The sequence below is a fragment of the Ischnura elegans genome (genome assembly GCF_921293095.1).
Source record: "Ischnura elegans chromosome 13 unlocalized genomic scaffold, ioIscEleg1.1 SUPER_13_unloc_2, whole genome shotgun sequence".
In the NCBI taxonomy this organism is placed as follows: Eukaryota; Metazoa; Arthropoda; class Insecta; order Odonata; family Coenagrionidae; genus Ischnura; species Ischnura elegans.
The window spans coordinates 1116563-1133559 of record NW_025791658.1 but is presented as its reverse complement, the minus strand read 5'-3'; the positions used below and the strand labels follow the sequence as shown (position 1 = coordinate 1133559).

The following is a 16997-nucleotide window of genomic DNA, read 5'->3' as shown; positions in this document are numbered from 1 at the left end:
TGAGGAAAGTCACTTCCTCGCCAGGTGGAACGACCGTTTCAATATACGGCAGAAGATGGTTCGTCAGGATACCCACGTACTCCTCTGCATTCAGTCTTGGAGACGTGGAAACTATAGGTCCAGGCCCTGCAGCCGTCATTGCACCCCAATAACTTTTGCTGAGGCGTCCTGAGTTATTCCTTGTAAGGATGTGCCGCTGATTGTATCTATGAACGTAATATGTTCGTGTTGCATTAATCAATTCCATCATGATTGACAAAACAATAGAAATAAATATTAGCAATTTAAGAAATGAAAGAAATGCTTTCATACCGTATATTCCTTGCCCTCCGCAGTTCTATTCTTCCTTCCTGATTGCTGCGAAAAGTTTTTTCGCCCGCGAAAATAGTTAAGTCCCAAAAAACCTGGTCGTTTACTACATTATTTCTGCTGAAAAACAACCTCGAATGCTTCTGCTGCTCAGTTAAGAAAGGCTTTAGGGCAGGTTTGTGGTGTTGTATGCCATGCGCAATCACCCGCCTTCTAATTGTTGCGTAGCTGCAACCAAATTGCGCCTCCCTGGAAATCGCAGCTACTCCGCCAACACTGAGAGGTTTACCCTCAATAAATGGCGAATCCTGTTGTCCTCCAAATCGTTGGTGGCCCGAGGTCTGCCGCTTCTTCGCCCGTCCTTCAGGAATTCGTCGCCTTCCCTAAAACGCCGTACCCAGTAATACACGGTATTCCGGGACAAATTGAGCTGGCCAGCTACTTGGGCAACTGTTTTACCGCCCTCCTTCATGCCAATTATCTGTCCGCGTAAGGCTGGACTCAATCGCGTGCTCCTCTGCTCTTCCATAGCCCAGAAGTTCAAGACTGGTTCTGAGTTATCGATGAAGTTGTTTCTGAACCACGTGCTTTTTTTAGTTCGCTGTTCCATGGTTCACGGTTCTCAGGTCCTGTTCCCATGATTACCACTTCAAAACCATGGGTATTTTTCATTCCTACCTGTTAGTAATGCGTGGCATGGATAAGTGATTAGAACGTTAGTTTGCTGATCTGGAGTCTTAGGTTCGCATCCCCTTCGAAGCTAATATTTTTTCTTAGCTCACCCGGCGAACTTCGCACCGCCTAGCAATCAATGAACATTAATTTGAAGTAAATCAACATTCAGCCCTGATGATGAGTGCCAAGACGGTACTTGAAAAGTTGGCCGTTGTAAAAACATTAACCCGGTGGGAATCCCGAGTAGAGTTTACCGACATTATTCGCTGGGAAAGTATAAAATCATTTTTCACAATGAACATTTTGGTTACAGCATTTATAAATAACTAGCTGACCCGGCGAACTTCGTACCGCCTAACATTCAATGAACTTATAGTTTAGTTACACCGTTTATAAATAAAGAGCGGCTGTATCGTTTTAATCATATTTGATTTATTATAAATTAAATGAGAAAATATTGATGAAATAAAAATTATACGCATTCAGTTGTTGGCTATTTGTGTTATTAACCGTAAAAAAATGTTTCTAGGTCTAAGTCCGTAGCGTAAACTTGGCTCGTACACGGGGCAGGTTAACGCAACGCTAGACCGACGCATGACTGATGCTCAAAATAGTGTAAGAAAAGCCCCTATGAAGCAGCATTCGTATCAAATGACTTTAGGCGCGCCAATTGTAGTATCTCTGTTTGGAAAAAATCCACTGCGTAAACGTGCTGCATGCGTAAACGCACCACGGTGTGCCCTACACATTCGGGTTTAATGTCTTGCGTCAAGCGCCTTCTTATAAACAACAGTTTTTGTTTTGTTATCAGGCGCAAGATAAAGCGAATGAAGCTAAATAAAAATAGCGAAGCGAAGCAGGGACGCAGCGAGGGGGGTTTTTGGGTGTTAAAACCCCCCCAAAAGCTCAGAGAATCTTTTTATAAAACATTTGGTTATTAATATTAGGGGGACGGATGAGTCACAAAATATTTAACTGTTCACTCAGCCGCAAAACCTACCATTTTGAACCTTTTATCCTAAAAAATGTCTGGGGAGGGCCCCCACACCTCTCGCTTACCTTGGCGAGTTTTCTATACCCTACAAACCCGCCAGTATTAGCTGCGCCTATCCTTAATTCCTAGCTGCGCCCTTGAAGCGAAGGAAGAAATACAGCGGATGGTTTACCGACTCGTAAACACACCACATATTATTTACCATGAGAAATTCATGGGTTTTCATTGACACATGAGAACAAACATCACAAAAACTGAATGACTGACCATGCGATTTGTTAATCGTTATTACGAATGCAACACGAATTGGAAATTGAATACGTTTAAGCTCAAAAGGGCATATAAGTTGGGATCATGGAATCTTCGGATTGAGAACTTCCTCATCTTTGAATTTTCCTTTGAGTATAGTGGCGTGAATCACTTTCATAATCAGTTTTTTAAATAACCAAACACGTTCCGTTGGATAGTTTTGGTTGGTTTAGGTTTCGAAAGATCATCAAGATTTTTAACATGTTTGAACATTTAAATTTTTTTCAAAAAAAGATCAGTCAATAAATTAGTAAAAACGAAAAAATATCTTATTTTTTGACCGTCTTAACAATCGACTCCTAAAAACATATCTCTAAGATAAAATTGAATTTTTTTTGTGAACTTTTCCTATTTTTTAATGTCCTATATGTTACCCGGGGCTGAGACGAATCCAAAGAGCCTAATGTCACTAAAATCGGTGCAGCCGTTCTCGAGTTATAAGTGTTCTAACTAACACGATTTTCGACTTTCTTTTATATATATATAGATAGAAGATGAGCGGCGGAACCGATTTGAATAATTTTTGACTTATTATAATATCGTAAGGAAAAAATTCAATAAAACTACAACAATTAGTATTACAATTGCTAGTCAGAAAGGCATTTTCTCTATCTACATTGGGTTGACCAGGGCTTGTTACGCAGAATTTCTTTCTGTGAATTTTCTTATTTTTATGTTTTAACTTATCAAAATTTAGACATTGTGGTTTTATAAAGCAGTTGATAAAGTCCAAATTGTGGAGAGCCATTTATAACTCGGTTTGGTAAAAGTGCACTCCGTAAACGTGCCCCGTACGTAAACGAACCCCAGTGTACACAACACATTTGGGTTTATTCTGCACTAGCACCTTCTGATATACAACAGTTTTCGCTTTGTTATTAGACGCACGAACAAATGAAGCGGATAGTTTACCAACACTGAACATGACACATATAATTATTCATGAGAAAAACATGGATTTCCTAAATTCAGACTACAAACACTCGGCGGTTGGCATAGTAATTAGCTAATCATCATCGCGAATGAAACACGAAGCCGAAATTTGAATTTATTCGAACTCATAGGGCATATCAGATGGGATCATGGGAATCCTTGGAATGAGAATATCCTCATCTTTGAATTTTCCTTTGAATATAACCGCGTGAATCACATTGATTATCGTTTTTTTTATCACCTAATATGTTCCATTGCGGTGGTAAGCCAGTAGTCACATCTAAGAAGTTTAAATATGCAGATGGATAGTTGGTGACTTCATCTATTTTTGTAACACAGTCAATACATTTGAGTAAATTCAGATTACCAATTATTTGCAAATTTCGAAGTTTCGAAGAAGTAATCCACGTCTTCGTCCTGAGCCGCCAAAATTGCTCGTTCGCTCTAAAATTTGTGATTGTTGTGCTCATCACTCATGTTCGAGAGCACTTTGTTCATCTTTCGATGAAACGAAATTGCAAAAATGCCGAGGATAAGAAATAAATCCGCTCGATTCGTCGACAAGAACACGGCCTTTACCGATAGTCAAAAATTTTTATGAGGCTCAGTCATTAAATTGGTAAAAACTAAACAGATCATTTTGTAAGTAGAATGACCGACTTGAACTTGAGCTGTTGAAGTCCTAAAAATGTCCCCTAGCATCCATATTAATTTCTTCCATGAACTGATATTATTTTTAATTGTTAATTCTGCTATTCGAGGTTGATACGAATCCAAAAAATTCTATTCATCTAGAAAATCGTTCAAATATATGTAGCCGTTCTCGAGTTATAAATAGTGTAACTAACACGATTTACGACTTTTTTATGAATATAAATATACTTAGATTAAATAAATAACATAGAAACACTGAAAAAGGGACACTCACAAAATGTTTTTCAGACGTTTCTACGGGGTTACCCACCATTCTCAATGAGTGAGTAAGGATTCCTGATGTCTTCTGTGGAGTATAGGGGGGGGAGGTTGAAGGGGTAGGTGGAGGTGAGGGGGAAATGGGGAGGGATTGGCTGGTGGCTACTGAGCGACGTTCAGCCCTGGCGGTTTGAACGCTGTTTCCACCCAGGTGTGCTGGGTGAATTTTCTGGTAGTATTTCGATTAAGGAAAGGGAAAAGCACTTCCCGAAGGAACTATTTTGTGTTGGAGTACTGGTTCAACGAATGGGGGGGGGGGGAATTGGTGGAGAGGCGATGGTTGTTCATTTAAATGGATACCGTGGTGCATTCTCCAATGTAGTAGGCAGGGCAGAAATTGTAGGATAGTCGGTAGATGGAATTAAAGGAAGTATTTAAAGGAAAAAGGAGAAGAGGAAGATTTGTTGATGACTGGTGGGGAGGTGGAGAGAAACCAGAAGCAGAACTTGCATCTTGGGCGGTTCATGTTGAGGAGGAAGAAGATAGGGGGGCAGTGTGGGGGTGAGAGGGGCGGGTGGATCGGAATATTTGCGCACGTTGGGTGCCTTTCTTTAGGTGATAGAAGGGCGGGAAGGGAGGAGATTGGAAATACTTTGGTTTGCGCTGATGATGGGGTAGAGGTCTCCTAAGATATTTTTTATTTCTTAGGGCTGTTTAGGCCTTCCTCTAATTCATTGGTTAAAATTCTAGATTGTGCATTCGCAATAGGGTATAACATCAACAGGTTTCCATTATCAGCTCGCCGATTACTTGGATGAATCCGTTCTGACAAATTAGTTGGATCTTTGCATTGATTAAAAACTAGAAAACACATTCAACGCAAAACCCAAATGAAGTAGTATGTGATGATTATAAAGGCTATTTGCTGTATATAAGTCAAGTTAGACGTCATATAATGACACACATATCACCCGTCTCAAGGGACGGGTGAAAAAGTATGGAGCTCATTGCAGAAAATCATAATAATCAACAGCTTTCTAAATCAATTAATGCAATAATCAACTACTATGCGTGACCCTTCATTGTCAATCTAAAATCATTAAGTTAATACCAACGCTGGGTTTGAATGCGCCCCTTACCGTCGGGTTACGGTTACCCCTTATGCAAATCCCTAATTTTCAAAATGGGTACTAGCAATCCATAAAAATGATACGTCAACCCTTGCCCAATTCTTAACTTGTATTTAAAAAAGTTTATAACCATTTACCATTAAAAAAATATATAACGGTTACAGCGAATTTAAATTATTTGAAACCCATTATTAAATACGAAAGGAGTTACTAAGGACAAAAAATTATGAGATCTTAATTCCGAGCAGGGGAATCGATCCAACGACCTTTACTATGACGACGTCGCATTAAGTCCACTACGCCACCACGTCTTATGACATTGAGAGTTTTGTAATACATAACATCAGACCAGCAGTGAAAACCGGAGCAAGGACACAGAGTATGCACACGAAATTAATCATTAAATCCATCAAAGATCGAAAGAAAACGATAAATTTAGCAAGTAACTACTCCATCTTTGTTCATATATCTTCACATGGAAGCGAAATAGTTGCAGTGCGTGAGCAAGGAAAAAAAATGGAGTAAGGGAAACTAAATTTTCTTGAGAAGCAGAAGTGGCGCCGCAAACTTTGTCCTAAAACTTTTGAAAGTGACTGTACATATAATACACGGCCCAATTCAGCTCGAAATAATTTCATACAAATCTCTCAATCAAAGTTCAGTGTAATACCTCTTTGGCGCCGGTTAAGCCTAGCTTAAAAAAAAAACTTAAAAATATAATTGCTGGTTAAGGAAAAAGTTTTGTAAATTACAAAGAAATAACGTGGAAAAACACTGTCAAAATTTTATTTATCAAGGATGTTCGGCAGATTCTGCATAGTATCGCCAGAAACCACGAGTGCTATGTCGGTGGATCAACCACTGCTTCCATTTCGGTGGTGTTGGTCGCCGTGTGCCCGGACAGTGGCTCAACTCCAGTGTCATATCCACAAAGACCAATCATTGGCAACCAATGATAAGCCCAAGACTCCACTTCCGCAACGGCCTTCCCGTTGACCGAGTCTGGCTTCCTGTAAACACGAAAAAATTAATTAGAATTTCAAACGGAAAATTAGAATCCAAATTGATCCCCTAAGATTGCACGTGATGGAAAGGATGGATATCCTACTCAGACTCACGTTTTTTTTATTTTTATCCTTCAAGTATCATTTTATGTCATTTAAACCTACCGCTACTTTTCTTTGCACTTCGTAGTACATGATTCTGCCTCCGCCGGACACATGTGTTTTGTTTTACATTCGTAAAACAAGATGGATGACACAACGGCAGGCAAGATGATTGAGCGTCGTCAAGTATTTTCACTAAGCCATGTATTCAGTTGTTTAAATCTAATTAATAATGTTTAGAAAGAATATATTGGTTGAAAATAATGAATGACGATGGAGTATTCTTGATGATAATAATTTCTTAATATTATCGCAGTGCATAAAAATTATGTTCTAAAATCTAAAATCGTAGTGCATGGTCGTGTACACAACTGTGAACTGTTTGTTACCTTATAAATGTTCATTTCAATGTTCACACTAATGATATTTTCCATCCTCCCTGATTATATAAGAAGCCTGAAACATAGTTAATCAGTCCCACGGACCTGAAGAATCAATAACCAATTAAAATCACGTCGTTTCCACTGCTCATTTCCCTAAAAAACTCAATATCCCTAGAACATCCAGACAACATTGCCTGGGTTAACAATTGACATCCGTGCAATATCCATGTCAATCCAATCCATGTCGCATGGATATCAGTGGAGGAGGATAATCTTGAGGGGAGAATGTTAGATTCGGTGATAGAGAAAGCACTTCTTGATACGAAGGCTAGGAAAGCTGTAGGCACGGACAATATCACGTGTAAGCTTCTGAAGAATGCAGGGAAGGAGAGTAAGAAAAGGGTTTTCGAACTAGTGCGCAGGATCTATGAGGAGGGATGTTGGCCGGAGGATTTCGCGAAGACGGTTGATTCCGCTACCGAAAACGAAGAGAGCGGTGGATTGCGGAGATTATAGGAACATCAGCCTAATACCACATGCGGCGAAAGTGGCATTGAGGATATTGAACAGACGAATGGAGGCGAGGGCAAACGAATAATTGGGCGAAGATCAGTTTGGTTTTAGAAAAGGGAAGCCAACTCGTGATGCAATTGCAATAATGATGTCCCTCGTGGAGAGGAAACAAGAATATTACCAGGACGTAAATGCGTGTTTCGTGGATTTTTAAAAAGCGTTAGATAGGGTGAACTGGGTGAAGTGCATGGATATTCTCAAGAGAATGGGTGTAGATTCGAGGGATAGACGACTGATTCGTAATCTGTATATGGCCCAGACTGCGCAAGTGAGGGTATCAGACGGATAATGTGGGTGGATACGCATTGGCCAAGGTTTGAGGCAAGGCTGTCCTCTATCGCCGCTGCTTTTTAACGTATACTCTGAGGAGATGGTGAGAAAATCGTGGGACTAGTTGGAAGTTTGAGTGAAAGAGGGAGGAATTATGTTTAAAGCGGTATGGTTCGCAGATAATCAGACGCTGATTAGCCAGTCAGCGAGTGGACTGTAGGCTGCAGTGGATGCGTTAGACGAGCTGAGCGAGGAGCATGGGATGAGGCTTAATCACAAGAAGACTAAGGTAATGCGATTTTTAAAGCAACGCAAGCGAGGAATGTGAGATTCAAGAGTAGGAGAGGGAGGAAAGGAGAGCAGTTAGAGGAAAAGGGACGAGAGATGAATGGAGGCATTCGAGATATGGGTATGGAGAAGGTTAAATGGACATTGAGGAAAAGGAACGACGAAGTGCAGGATATGGTGGGGAAGATGAGGCAGCTTTTAGATAAGATACGGAGGAGACAGAAGGTATGGATGGAGGGAGTACTCAGCGGGGAGGGGATGTTGGAAAAGGTGTTAGAGGGTAGAATGTTAGGAAAACGAGGGAGGGGAAGGAAAAGAGTAGGATTTTTTAGATAGATTGAAAGGGAGTAGGCATTACAGTGAATTGAAGAAGGCAGTGCAGGAAGGAAAGGGGGGCTCCCAGATCACTTCTTTAGTACTGCATAGAAACAAACCTTAATTGGTTGAGTACTATAGTATTTATAACTTTTGAAAATATTGTAAACAAATTTGTGGGATAAAATTTGAAAAACTATGTACGTCTACAAATAAAATACAAATAGGCACCTGATGACAAGCATTGATAAGATTAGCAGGGCCTGGAATTTAATAATATCTTGATATTTTAAAACACATAAAGTGTTTTATTCTTTTCTTCACTTTGTTTTGTTTGCGTGAGAAGACGTTTGATTCTTTGATCACAGTTATAATTACTTTGTAAAAACTTCCTATAAAATAAGTAAAATAACTCATTATTTATTATTATTATTGTTATTATTATGCTTTTTCTTAAATTTTCTTCAGTTTTCACTGAGTAGAGTAACCTGCTCGTGAGAGTGGGAAAACCAGCTGAATAGCTACCGAATTATCGGATAATCGGGAGTACATGATTTAACCGTCACAGTACCACCGAAATTTGGTGGTACTAGCGAAAAGTGATCACCTAAATGTAAGAGTTTAGTAGCAGTTTATGACAAAACACAATCTGAAGTTGATATTTGAGATATCAATGTAATGTCATTTTCATTCTACTAAAAATGAATTATTTGTCCATTGCAATATTCTATTACACTGGATAAAGGATAAATATCATTATAATAACAATATTCGTTTGAATATTTGGTCTACGCTCAAGCCGATATATCGGCTCCTGGCTCTTTTATCCCGTGGAGCAAAAGCCGATACATCGGCCCGTGGCACTAGGAGGGTTAAGCTACCATCCTGTGTACTCCAGGATCATTCGATTTTGGCAATGAAAAAATTATCGGAAACCACCCCATTTTCTCACCTCTAATGCTGGAAGCCTGCGTAAGGACGTCAAGCACCCCCAAACGAGCCTTGGGAAATACACATGCTCGAAGCATCCATCCAGCTCGATCCGGTTGCGGGAGAGGTCCACGTACCTCGTCTTCTCAAAGTGCCATAGCCTATCGCCGAAAAATTCGACCGATTTTAAACTGTTTCCAGACATGTCAAACGTCTCGAATGGGAGACATTTTACTTCTCTCGCTCTTCTTTCAGGTTTAAATGCAAACTGCGTGATATAGTTATTGCTAACGTTGAGGTGTTTTAAGGTTTTCGCGAAAAAAGCAATGCTTGGCAACACTGTTAAACGGTTAGACGATAGGTCGATAACTTCCAAATTGAGCAAATAATTTTCAAAGAGTACATGGTATTCGTCAAGCTCCAATCGACCATCTATGGTGTGAATCAGATTGTGCGATATGTTGACCTCCTTCAGATTCCCTGCTTGCCATAATATGTCATATTTTATCCAGGTCAGATTATTTTCGGATAGGCTCAGGTTTGTTAACAGCGGAAGCGACAATTCAGGTACATCCTCCAGAAGATTTCTGCTCATATCAAGGACAAATTCTTTGCATCCCCACCGCTTTCCTTCGAATGGCTTGAATATCTTGTTCGGCAAATGGCGGATCCTGCAATGAAACATAAAAATTAGGGTTGTTCGAGAATCACATATTGATCTAGAGTTGGGTATCGAGTCGAGTTTGGTAATTTCTTGGTAATGAAAAATAAACAATATACACGCTCCAATATATTCCTCTTAAAAGAGTGGTGTCGCGAAATTAATATACCGAAATCTAAGCCTGACACGTAAAAAAAATCATCAGGATATTTATATCTTATAAAGACCATTATATATATTTTAGTTTTGTATTATTTATTATCCTATATTTTACAGCAATTCGATATATTATAAGAAAAAGCATATTCAATATATATCGAATGTGAGACTATGTACAGGACATATTTCCATTGGGCACTCTGAGAAATACCAAGATGTAACCATTCATCAAATTTCATTGGTGCAAGGTATATACTAATTAAGTTATTCCAATTTACGTACTTGCCTTAATAATCGAATCAATATTTCGATTATACTGCCATCAATACTGTAAAATCCGCAGTACTATGGATTTTAATTCCAGTCTATGGTCATCTACTCTATAATTCCTGGTCAACAATGCCCGTGGATGTAAAATCCTATATGTTATAGCAATTCGATATATTTTAGAAAAAAGGAGATTCGATATATATCGAATGTGAGACCACATACAGAATATATTTCCATTGGGCACTGTGAGGAATACCAAGATGTAACCATTCATCAAATTTCATTGGTCCAAGGTACACACTAATAAAGTTATGCCAATTTGCGTATTTGCCTTAATTTTGCGAATGAGGAGCGTTGATGTGGAATATAGAGATCAGGTGGATATGAATTTTAGAGATCAGATTGAGGAGCATTTTGAGATGAATTGTCTCAAAATGTGGAAGAATTGGCATTTTCCGCGAAAACCTTAAAGTATCATATTTTTCATCCCTTCCTTCAGAAAACTTAACAACCGCAACCATTATATGGGAGTTTAATTATAGAAAGTGGGGAAGGGTATAGTAAACTTTGCAAAAGGAATTACGAGCACATTGCGCTGAAATGGAAAAAAGTTGGAGAAAACCTCAAAATCGATATTTTTTTTTGAGTGCGGAAATTGAAACTTTGCACAGATTTTGCCAATACATTAGTGAATTTTTTTGTGCTAAGCCTTTTCATAGGAATTTTTTTTAAAGAAATTGCTTGGCCTCAAAAATTTGAACAAATTTCGCAAATATTGCTCTCATTTAACTTTTTTTTTGAAATTCAACAACTTTAAACTAATGCCACACCTTCTGTAGTAATTCAATAGAAACAAAAATTTACAATACTATTATGAAAGTTATTACTGTTAATTCTTGGCAACATCCACGACTCATTTGTATTATTTATAAGCGATACGATATGAAATGGAGGACTCTGTTTTTCGTCGAAATTTTGTGTACGTGTAGGATAATAAAGAAAAGGATCACGGAGTTACCTCGAGATTTTTACAACTCATACACAACAAAATCTATAGAGTATGATACCAGCGGGGGAATTACGACCACCAGTGACGCCGAAATTGAGATCGGTTTTTTGAGGTAACTCCCTGGTCTTTTTGAAGTGAAAACTTCTTTAGCGGCGTTAAGCACTTTAGCGGGATGGGGAAAAAAGCATAGAATTCGCGTGAGCGTCACCGACCCGACACCGCGATCGCTACAGCGAGATTTACATTTCCGTCTTAAAATTCGTCTCTCAGTATCACATCCTCGGTAGTATAGTGGTCATTTTCCCCGTCTGTCACGCGGGACACTTGGGTTTGATTCCCCGGCGGTGAGAATTTTTCTCTCAATCTCATACAATGAAAAATATTTTACAATGGATATTTCAACTGCGCAGGCTGACTAGGTATAGTAAATAAACTTTGTTAATATAGAGACTGTTAAAGTATTTTTGTTTTAAAAATATTATAGTTGAAAATAAAGATCTATAGTGCATATTGTATAATTTAAGTAAAGATAAAGAGCTTGTGCATGAACGTGCAGAGGAGTGTACACGCTATAAAAATACAGGTCAGTACAGTTGAAGGCAATTTCTTTTATGTGCATAGTGAACAATTATAGGTTTGAAGCATATTAAATAAAGGAAATAAAATCATATTATATTTTAATGTATAAATGATGTTACTTTCTATTCATACACATCGTATTTTTAATTTAATAATAAACAGTTTGCTGAAAAAAAAACAATTTCAATATTGGATGAAAAATGAGTGTAACTGGAAAAATTAGTTCTTTAATAATATTAAATCTATATAAAAAATAAATGGATAATAATTATTACAGTTTTCACTTCTGTCGGCCAGTCCCACGACTGCCCCGTTTTTTTTATAATCCTACGCGAAAAAAAATTTCGACGAAAAACAGGGTCCAATATTTTGTATCGCATTGACGATAAATATCGCAAGAAAGTGAATAAATTAGATGGTATGAAGTTGAAATGAGATGTGATACTAAGGTATTATATCGACCTGAAGACGCCGGTTGGAATACCGGAGAAACTATCGTCGCAAAGAAAATCCACGAGGTGAAACCCAAAAGCATTGAGATATCATCTAGACAACTCCGCAAAAAATACGCATCAACTAAGATTTTATAGTTTTTGAGTATGGGATGAGGATTTATCACAAGAAGACTAAGGTAATGCGGTTTTGTAAAGTATCGCGAGCGAGGAATGTATGACATAAGATCAAAGTAGTTGGGGAAAAACTTGAACAGGTAAAGCAGTTTAACTATTTGGGCAGCACATTAGAGGACAACGGACACAGGAGCAAAGACATCAGGAAGCGAATTGCACTAGCAAAGGAGGCGTTCATGAACAGGAAGGAGCTTCTTAGAGGATCGTTATGTAAGAGTTTAAAGAAAAGGTTAGTGAAGAGTTTGATTTGGAGTGTAGCTCTCTATGGTGCCGAAACATGGACACTGAGGAAAGAAGACGAGAGAAGATTGGAGGCATTCGAGATGTGTGTATGGAGAAGAATGGAGAGGGTGAAAGGGACGGAGAGGATAAGGAACGACGAAGTGCTGGATATGGTGGGTGAGGAGAGGCAGCTTTTGGATGAGATACGGAGGAGACAGAATGTATGGATGGAGGGAGTACTCGGCGGGGAGGGGATGTTGAAAAAGGTGTTAGAGGGTAGAATGTTAGGGAAACGAGGGAGGTGAAGGAAAAGAGTAGGATTTTTGGATAGATTGAAGGGGAGTAGGCCTTATAGTGAATTGAAGAAGGCGGTAATGGAAGGAAAGGAAGGCTCCCAGATCACTTCTTTAGTACTCCATGCAAACCTACCTTAATCGGTAGAATACTCTAATAATAATAATACAATTAATCTGCTTTTAAAGATTCAAGGTCTGGCATCTGTCGAGCACCGTGGCCAACAGCGAGCTGCGAACTGTGCCGCTCGTTCGAAAAATCGATCTTAATTTCGGCGTCTCACGTGGTCGCAATGCTTCTTTTAGTATCATACTCTGTAGATTTTGTTGCGCAAGTAGTGTAAATATCTCGAGGTAACTCGGTGATACTTTTTTAATAATCATACACGAAAATGCACGAATACAAAATTTCGACGAAAAACAGGGTCCGTCATTTTGTGTCGTATCGGCCACAAGTAATGCAACCGAGTCGTTAAAGTTGCCGAGAATTAACAGTAATAAATTTCGTAATAATTAGATTGTAAATTTTTGATTCCATTGAATTATTGCAGAAGCTGTGGCATTAGTTTTTAAAATGCTGAATTTCGAAAAAAAAAATCAATTAGGGCAATGTTTGCGAAATTTGTTCATCTTTGAGGCTAAGTAATTTGCCTGAAAAATTTACCCATAAAAACCGTTTTGCGTCAAAAATGCACTAATTTATTGACATCATCCGTGTAAAGTTTCAATTTTCGCACAAAGAAATTCGATTCTGAGGTTTTGTCCAGCTTTTTTCGATTTAAGCCCACTGTGAGGCGGTCCACTCAGATTACTCCAAATACATCGCCAAGTCGGAAGACGGCAAGACTCAGCGGATGACTAAGAGGTAATCGGCGCCCACCTCGATGACTATGGTGATTGACTGCTACGTATACAGCGAGCTGAAATCCCCAGGTCAAGGCGTTGGAACGACGTATCGACATCAAAAACGACACAATTACCTAAGACGAATCTGAGCTTCTCGCGGTGAATTCCATGGATAAAAGCTTTTCGGGTTTTCAACCTGGTCACAACTCATCATCATCATCAGCCCTGGTGATGTTGGTTATGTCTCCCAACAAAACATCGGCATACGCCATGCAGACTTCGAACCGAAGGGACACCAGAGAAGTGTTATAAACGTCATTACCTGAATAGCATTTCTTTACGGCAAATTTAGGAACTTGAGCCTGAATCACATGATCATTTTTTTCGTCACGAAAGCGATCACTATCGCCATCACTAGGGTGATCGTCAAAATGATCGCCATGGGCAATTCTTTTTCGCGATCGCGATGAAGATTCCCATCGCCGCATTTCATCACTCGTCCTGTCGCCTTTTCCGTCGCTTTATACCGTCCCTAAAACCCCATATCAGCCAATCAGAACGCATGCCCGTATGATGTGATTGCAGCGCAGCGTTTGACAAATGTGGGAACGACATAAATAAGCAAACACGCTGTACATATTTTCGTGATGCGGGTCCTATGACAACGAGCTGTGATGCTGGAAATGATGTGAAATGCGACGGCGGGAGGGACCGTGTGATTAATAAAAATGATCACTAGGGCGATCGCTTTTCGCGACGGGGTAAGTGATCCCGATAGTGATCACTTTCGCGACGAAAAAAATGATAGTGTGATTTAGGCTTTACTGGCCTCGACAGCTCCTTGAACGAAACTACTCGACTCGACCCTGAAAACTACCTGATGCAAACCTGTTGTCGTTGATATATATGTAGCACAATGAAGTCGACGCACTGAAGAAATCCAAGTCTAGCGTTTCAATGAAATTGTGGGATAGGTCCAATTTATCTAGTCTGGTGTTGTTCCTCAGCAGTGCCGCCGGAACGTTGGCGAAGAGACTATTCGAAGCTAGAAGTTCGATCAGATTTTTGTTCCGGGAAAAGATGTCTTGAGGCAAGTAAGTGATTCTGTTGCTGGAAATATTCAAGAATTGAAGTCCGTCCATACCGTAGAAAGCATCATCTGGTAGGGAAGATAAGAGGTTGTTGCCTAGACAAAGATCCTCTATCAATGATGTGCCGATCCATGCATTATTTAAGTTTGCAGGTTTTTCTTGAATTGAAGATGAGTTCGGAAACGTTTCATTGGAACTCAATACTTTTTTGTAGGTTGGTGCCTGTCCCAAAGTTACAAGTTTGTTACCCTTGAGGGAAACAAGAGACAGGCGCGGCATGTTGCACAAACATTCCTGAGGGATGAAAGTTATCCTGTTGTATTCTGCTAAGAGAAATTTAAGTTTTCTTAGGCTACATAAGCTCGTCGGTAATGTTGTGAGCAAGTTTTCTGATAATTGGACATGAGACAACTTCTCCGTTTGGAGGAAAACGTCGTCGTCTAAGCTTTTTATCTCGTTTTTACTGAGATCAATAATCTCTAAACTCCGCATACTGCTCAGAAAACTGCGTCCGAGTGACTTGAGCTTGTTTTTCCGAAGATATAACGACTTCATCGCTTCCATATCCGCGAAAAATCTTTCCGGCAAATCTCGCACCTGTGTACTCTCGATTTGAAGCTTTTCCAGCCGTTTTGATGTCCCAGAGAGAAGGTCCTCGTCTAATTTCGCCAACTTTGGACAGATGAGTATAAGCCTCTTCAGTTGCTTCAGGCCACTCAAATGCTGCTTGGAAAGGTGGACATTTTTCGACTGCTGGCAGATTATCGTGAGAATTTCCAGAGAAAGGTCTCTCCAGCCTCCAATAGAACCTGTACTCAAAGCTCCAAATAACACTGACTGACTACGGGACGGAGCTGAGCAATTAGACACATCCAAACGGGCACTATCTCTGTACATAATGGAAGGCGCTGAGAAGTGGGCGTATAGTATCATTGGGAGGTAATGATATGGGTCTATCTCGATTTCGCCCATGCATTCCATTACATAGTACACCGGCGCACCTAATCCTATCCTTCGGCTTAGAAAAACCTTGTCTTCGCAGACGATAATAGCATTTGGACTCTTCATTTCGAAGCAGAGACACCTGGGCTCAGCTTCACAATGAAAGCCCATCATAACCCCATCTTCTCTATCAGTTGCCAATTTTTCGGAAGAGCAACCCATGATGGATATGACGGTTGTGACGATATAAAAGTATCTCCGTCCTGTGCAGATGCCGCGCTTCGTAGCTCCAGACATTCTTTGAACCTGAAATAAAATTAAAATAATATTAATAATAATCTATACAAGTTAATAAAAAAATCGTGTTACTTACAGCATTTATTACTCGAAAACGTCTGTACTTATTTTAATGATATTTGTTTTTTTTAATTTGTCTCAGCCCCGGATAACAAAATAAATATATAAAATTTCACTAATAAATTGATTGTAATGTTAAGTTATTATATTTTGAGTTGGTTACACTGAAAAAGATATCAAGTTGGTAAATACTGCGTGATTTCTCTTGTTAAAACCAATTTAATGATTGGGCTTCATTTCAACAACTAAATCATTTCAGTAGCAAAAACATATTTTAAACACAAAAATAATATTTAAAGCATTTCATGCAAGCTAACTTCACCTAAAAATCATATATCAACATAAACATCCCTATATGTGTGTAAACAAACCTACAAGCAATTGTTGACTAACAGTAATAGGATGGTCTCCTATTATTTTTTATTGCCTAAATCGAAAGATTATTAATCCTAGAGTACGTATTTCATGCATTTAGATTTTTATATGGCGATATCTATTTTTCGCGATTAAAGGAAACGTAAAAATTTTAAGCGCGCGAAAACGCGACGGCGAATGCCGGGAACGCGAGTATGAATGCCGGGAAAACTCCTTGTGACGCCGTTGTGGTTCCCGCTACCGCAAGTGAGGAGACCTTGGAGCGAGGCTTTGAGCGCTGATACAACGCAGGATGCTAGCAGGTAGCAGAATACCCTGCTAGCTGGTAGCGCTTGGCTTTAATAAGAATTATTAATACCTTATCAAACGAAGAAAACTTTCCGACCTTAGCAAGTTTTAATAGGTGATTATAAAGACATGTTTCCCTGATCTCTGTC

The 16997-nt window shown here is 39.3% G+C and overlaps 1 protein-coding gene across 1 annotated transcript; it reads right to left on the bottom strand.

The window, feature by feature from the left end:
• Positions 1-6103: 6103 nt before the first annotated feature.
• Positions 6104-16050, bottom strand: LOC124172747 (chaoptin-like). The gene is made up of 4 exons (XM_046552232.1): positions 14684-16050; positions 9150-9798; positions 8576-8589; positions 6104-6272 (listed from the first exon to the last, which is right to left on the bottom strand). Exons 1-4 carry the CDS (start codon positions 16048-16050, stop codon positions 6104-6106), a joined length of 2199 nt encoding a protein of 732 aa, XP_046408188.1.
• Positions 16051-16997: the final 947 nt, after the last annotated feature.

What these genes read in the sequence shown, in the direction of transcription:
- LOC124172747 (XM_046552232.1), bottom strand. Translation starts at nt 16,050, where the DNA reads ATGGGTTGCTCTTCCGAAAAATTGGCAACTGATAGAGAAGATGGGGTT. An exon ending in ATATATATCAACGACAACAG is followed by an intron (nt 9,799 to 14,683) that starts GTTTGCATCAGG and finishes GTTTCATTGCAG; the next exon opens with GATCCGCCATTTGCCGAACA.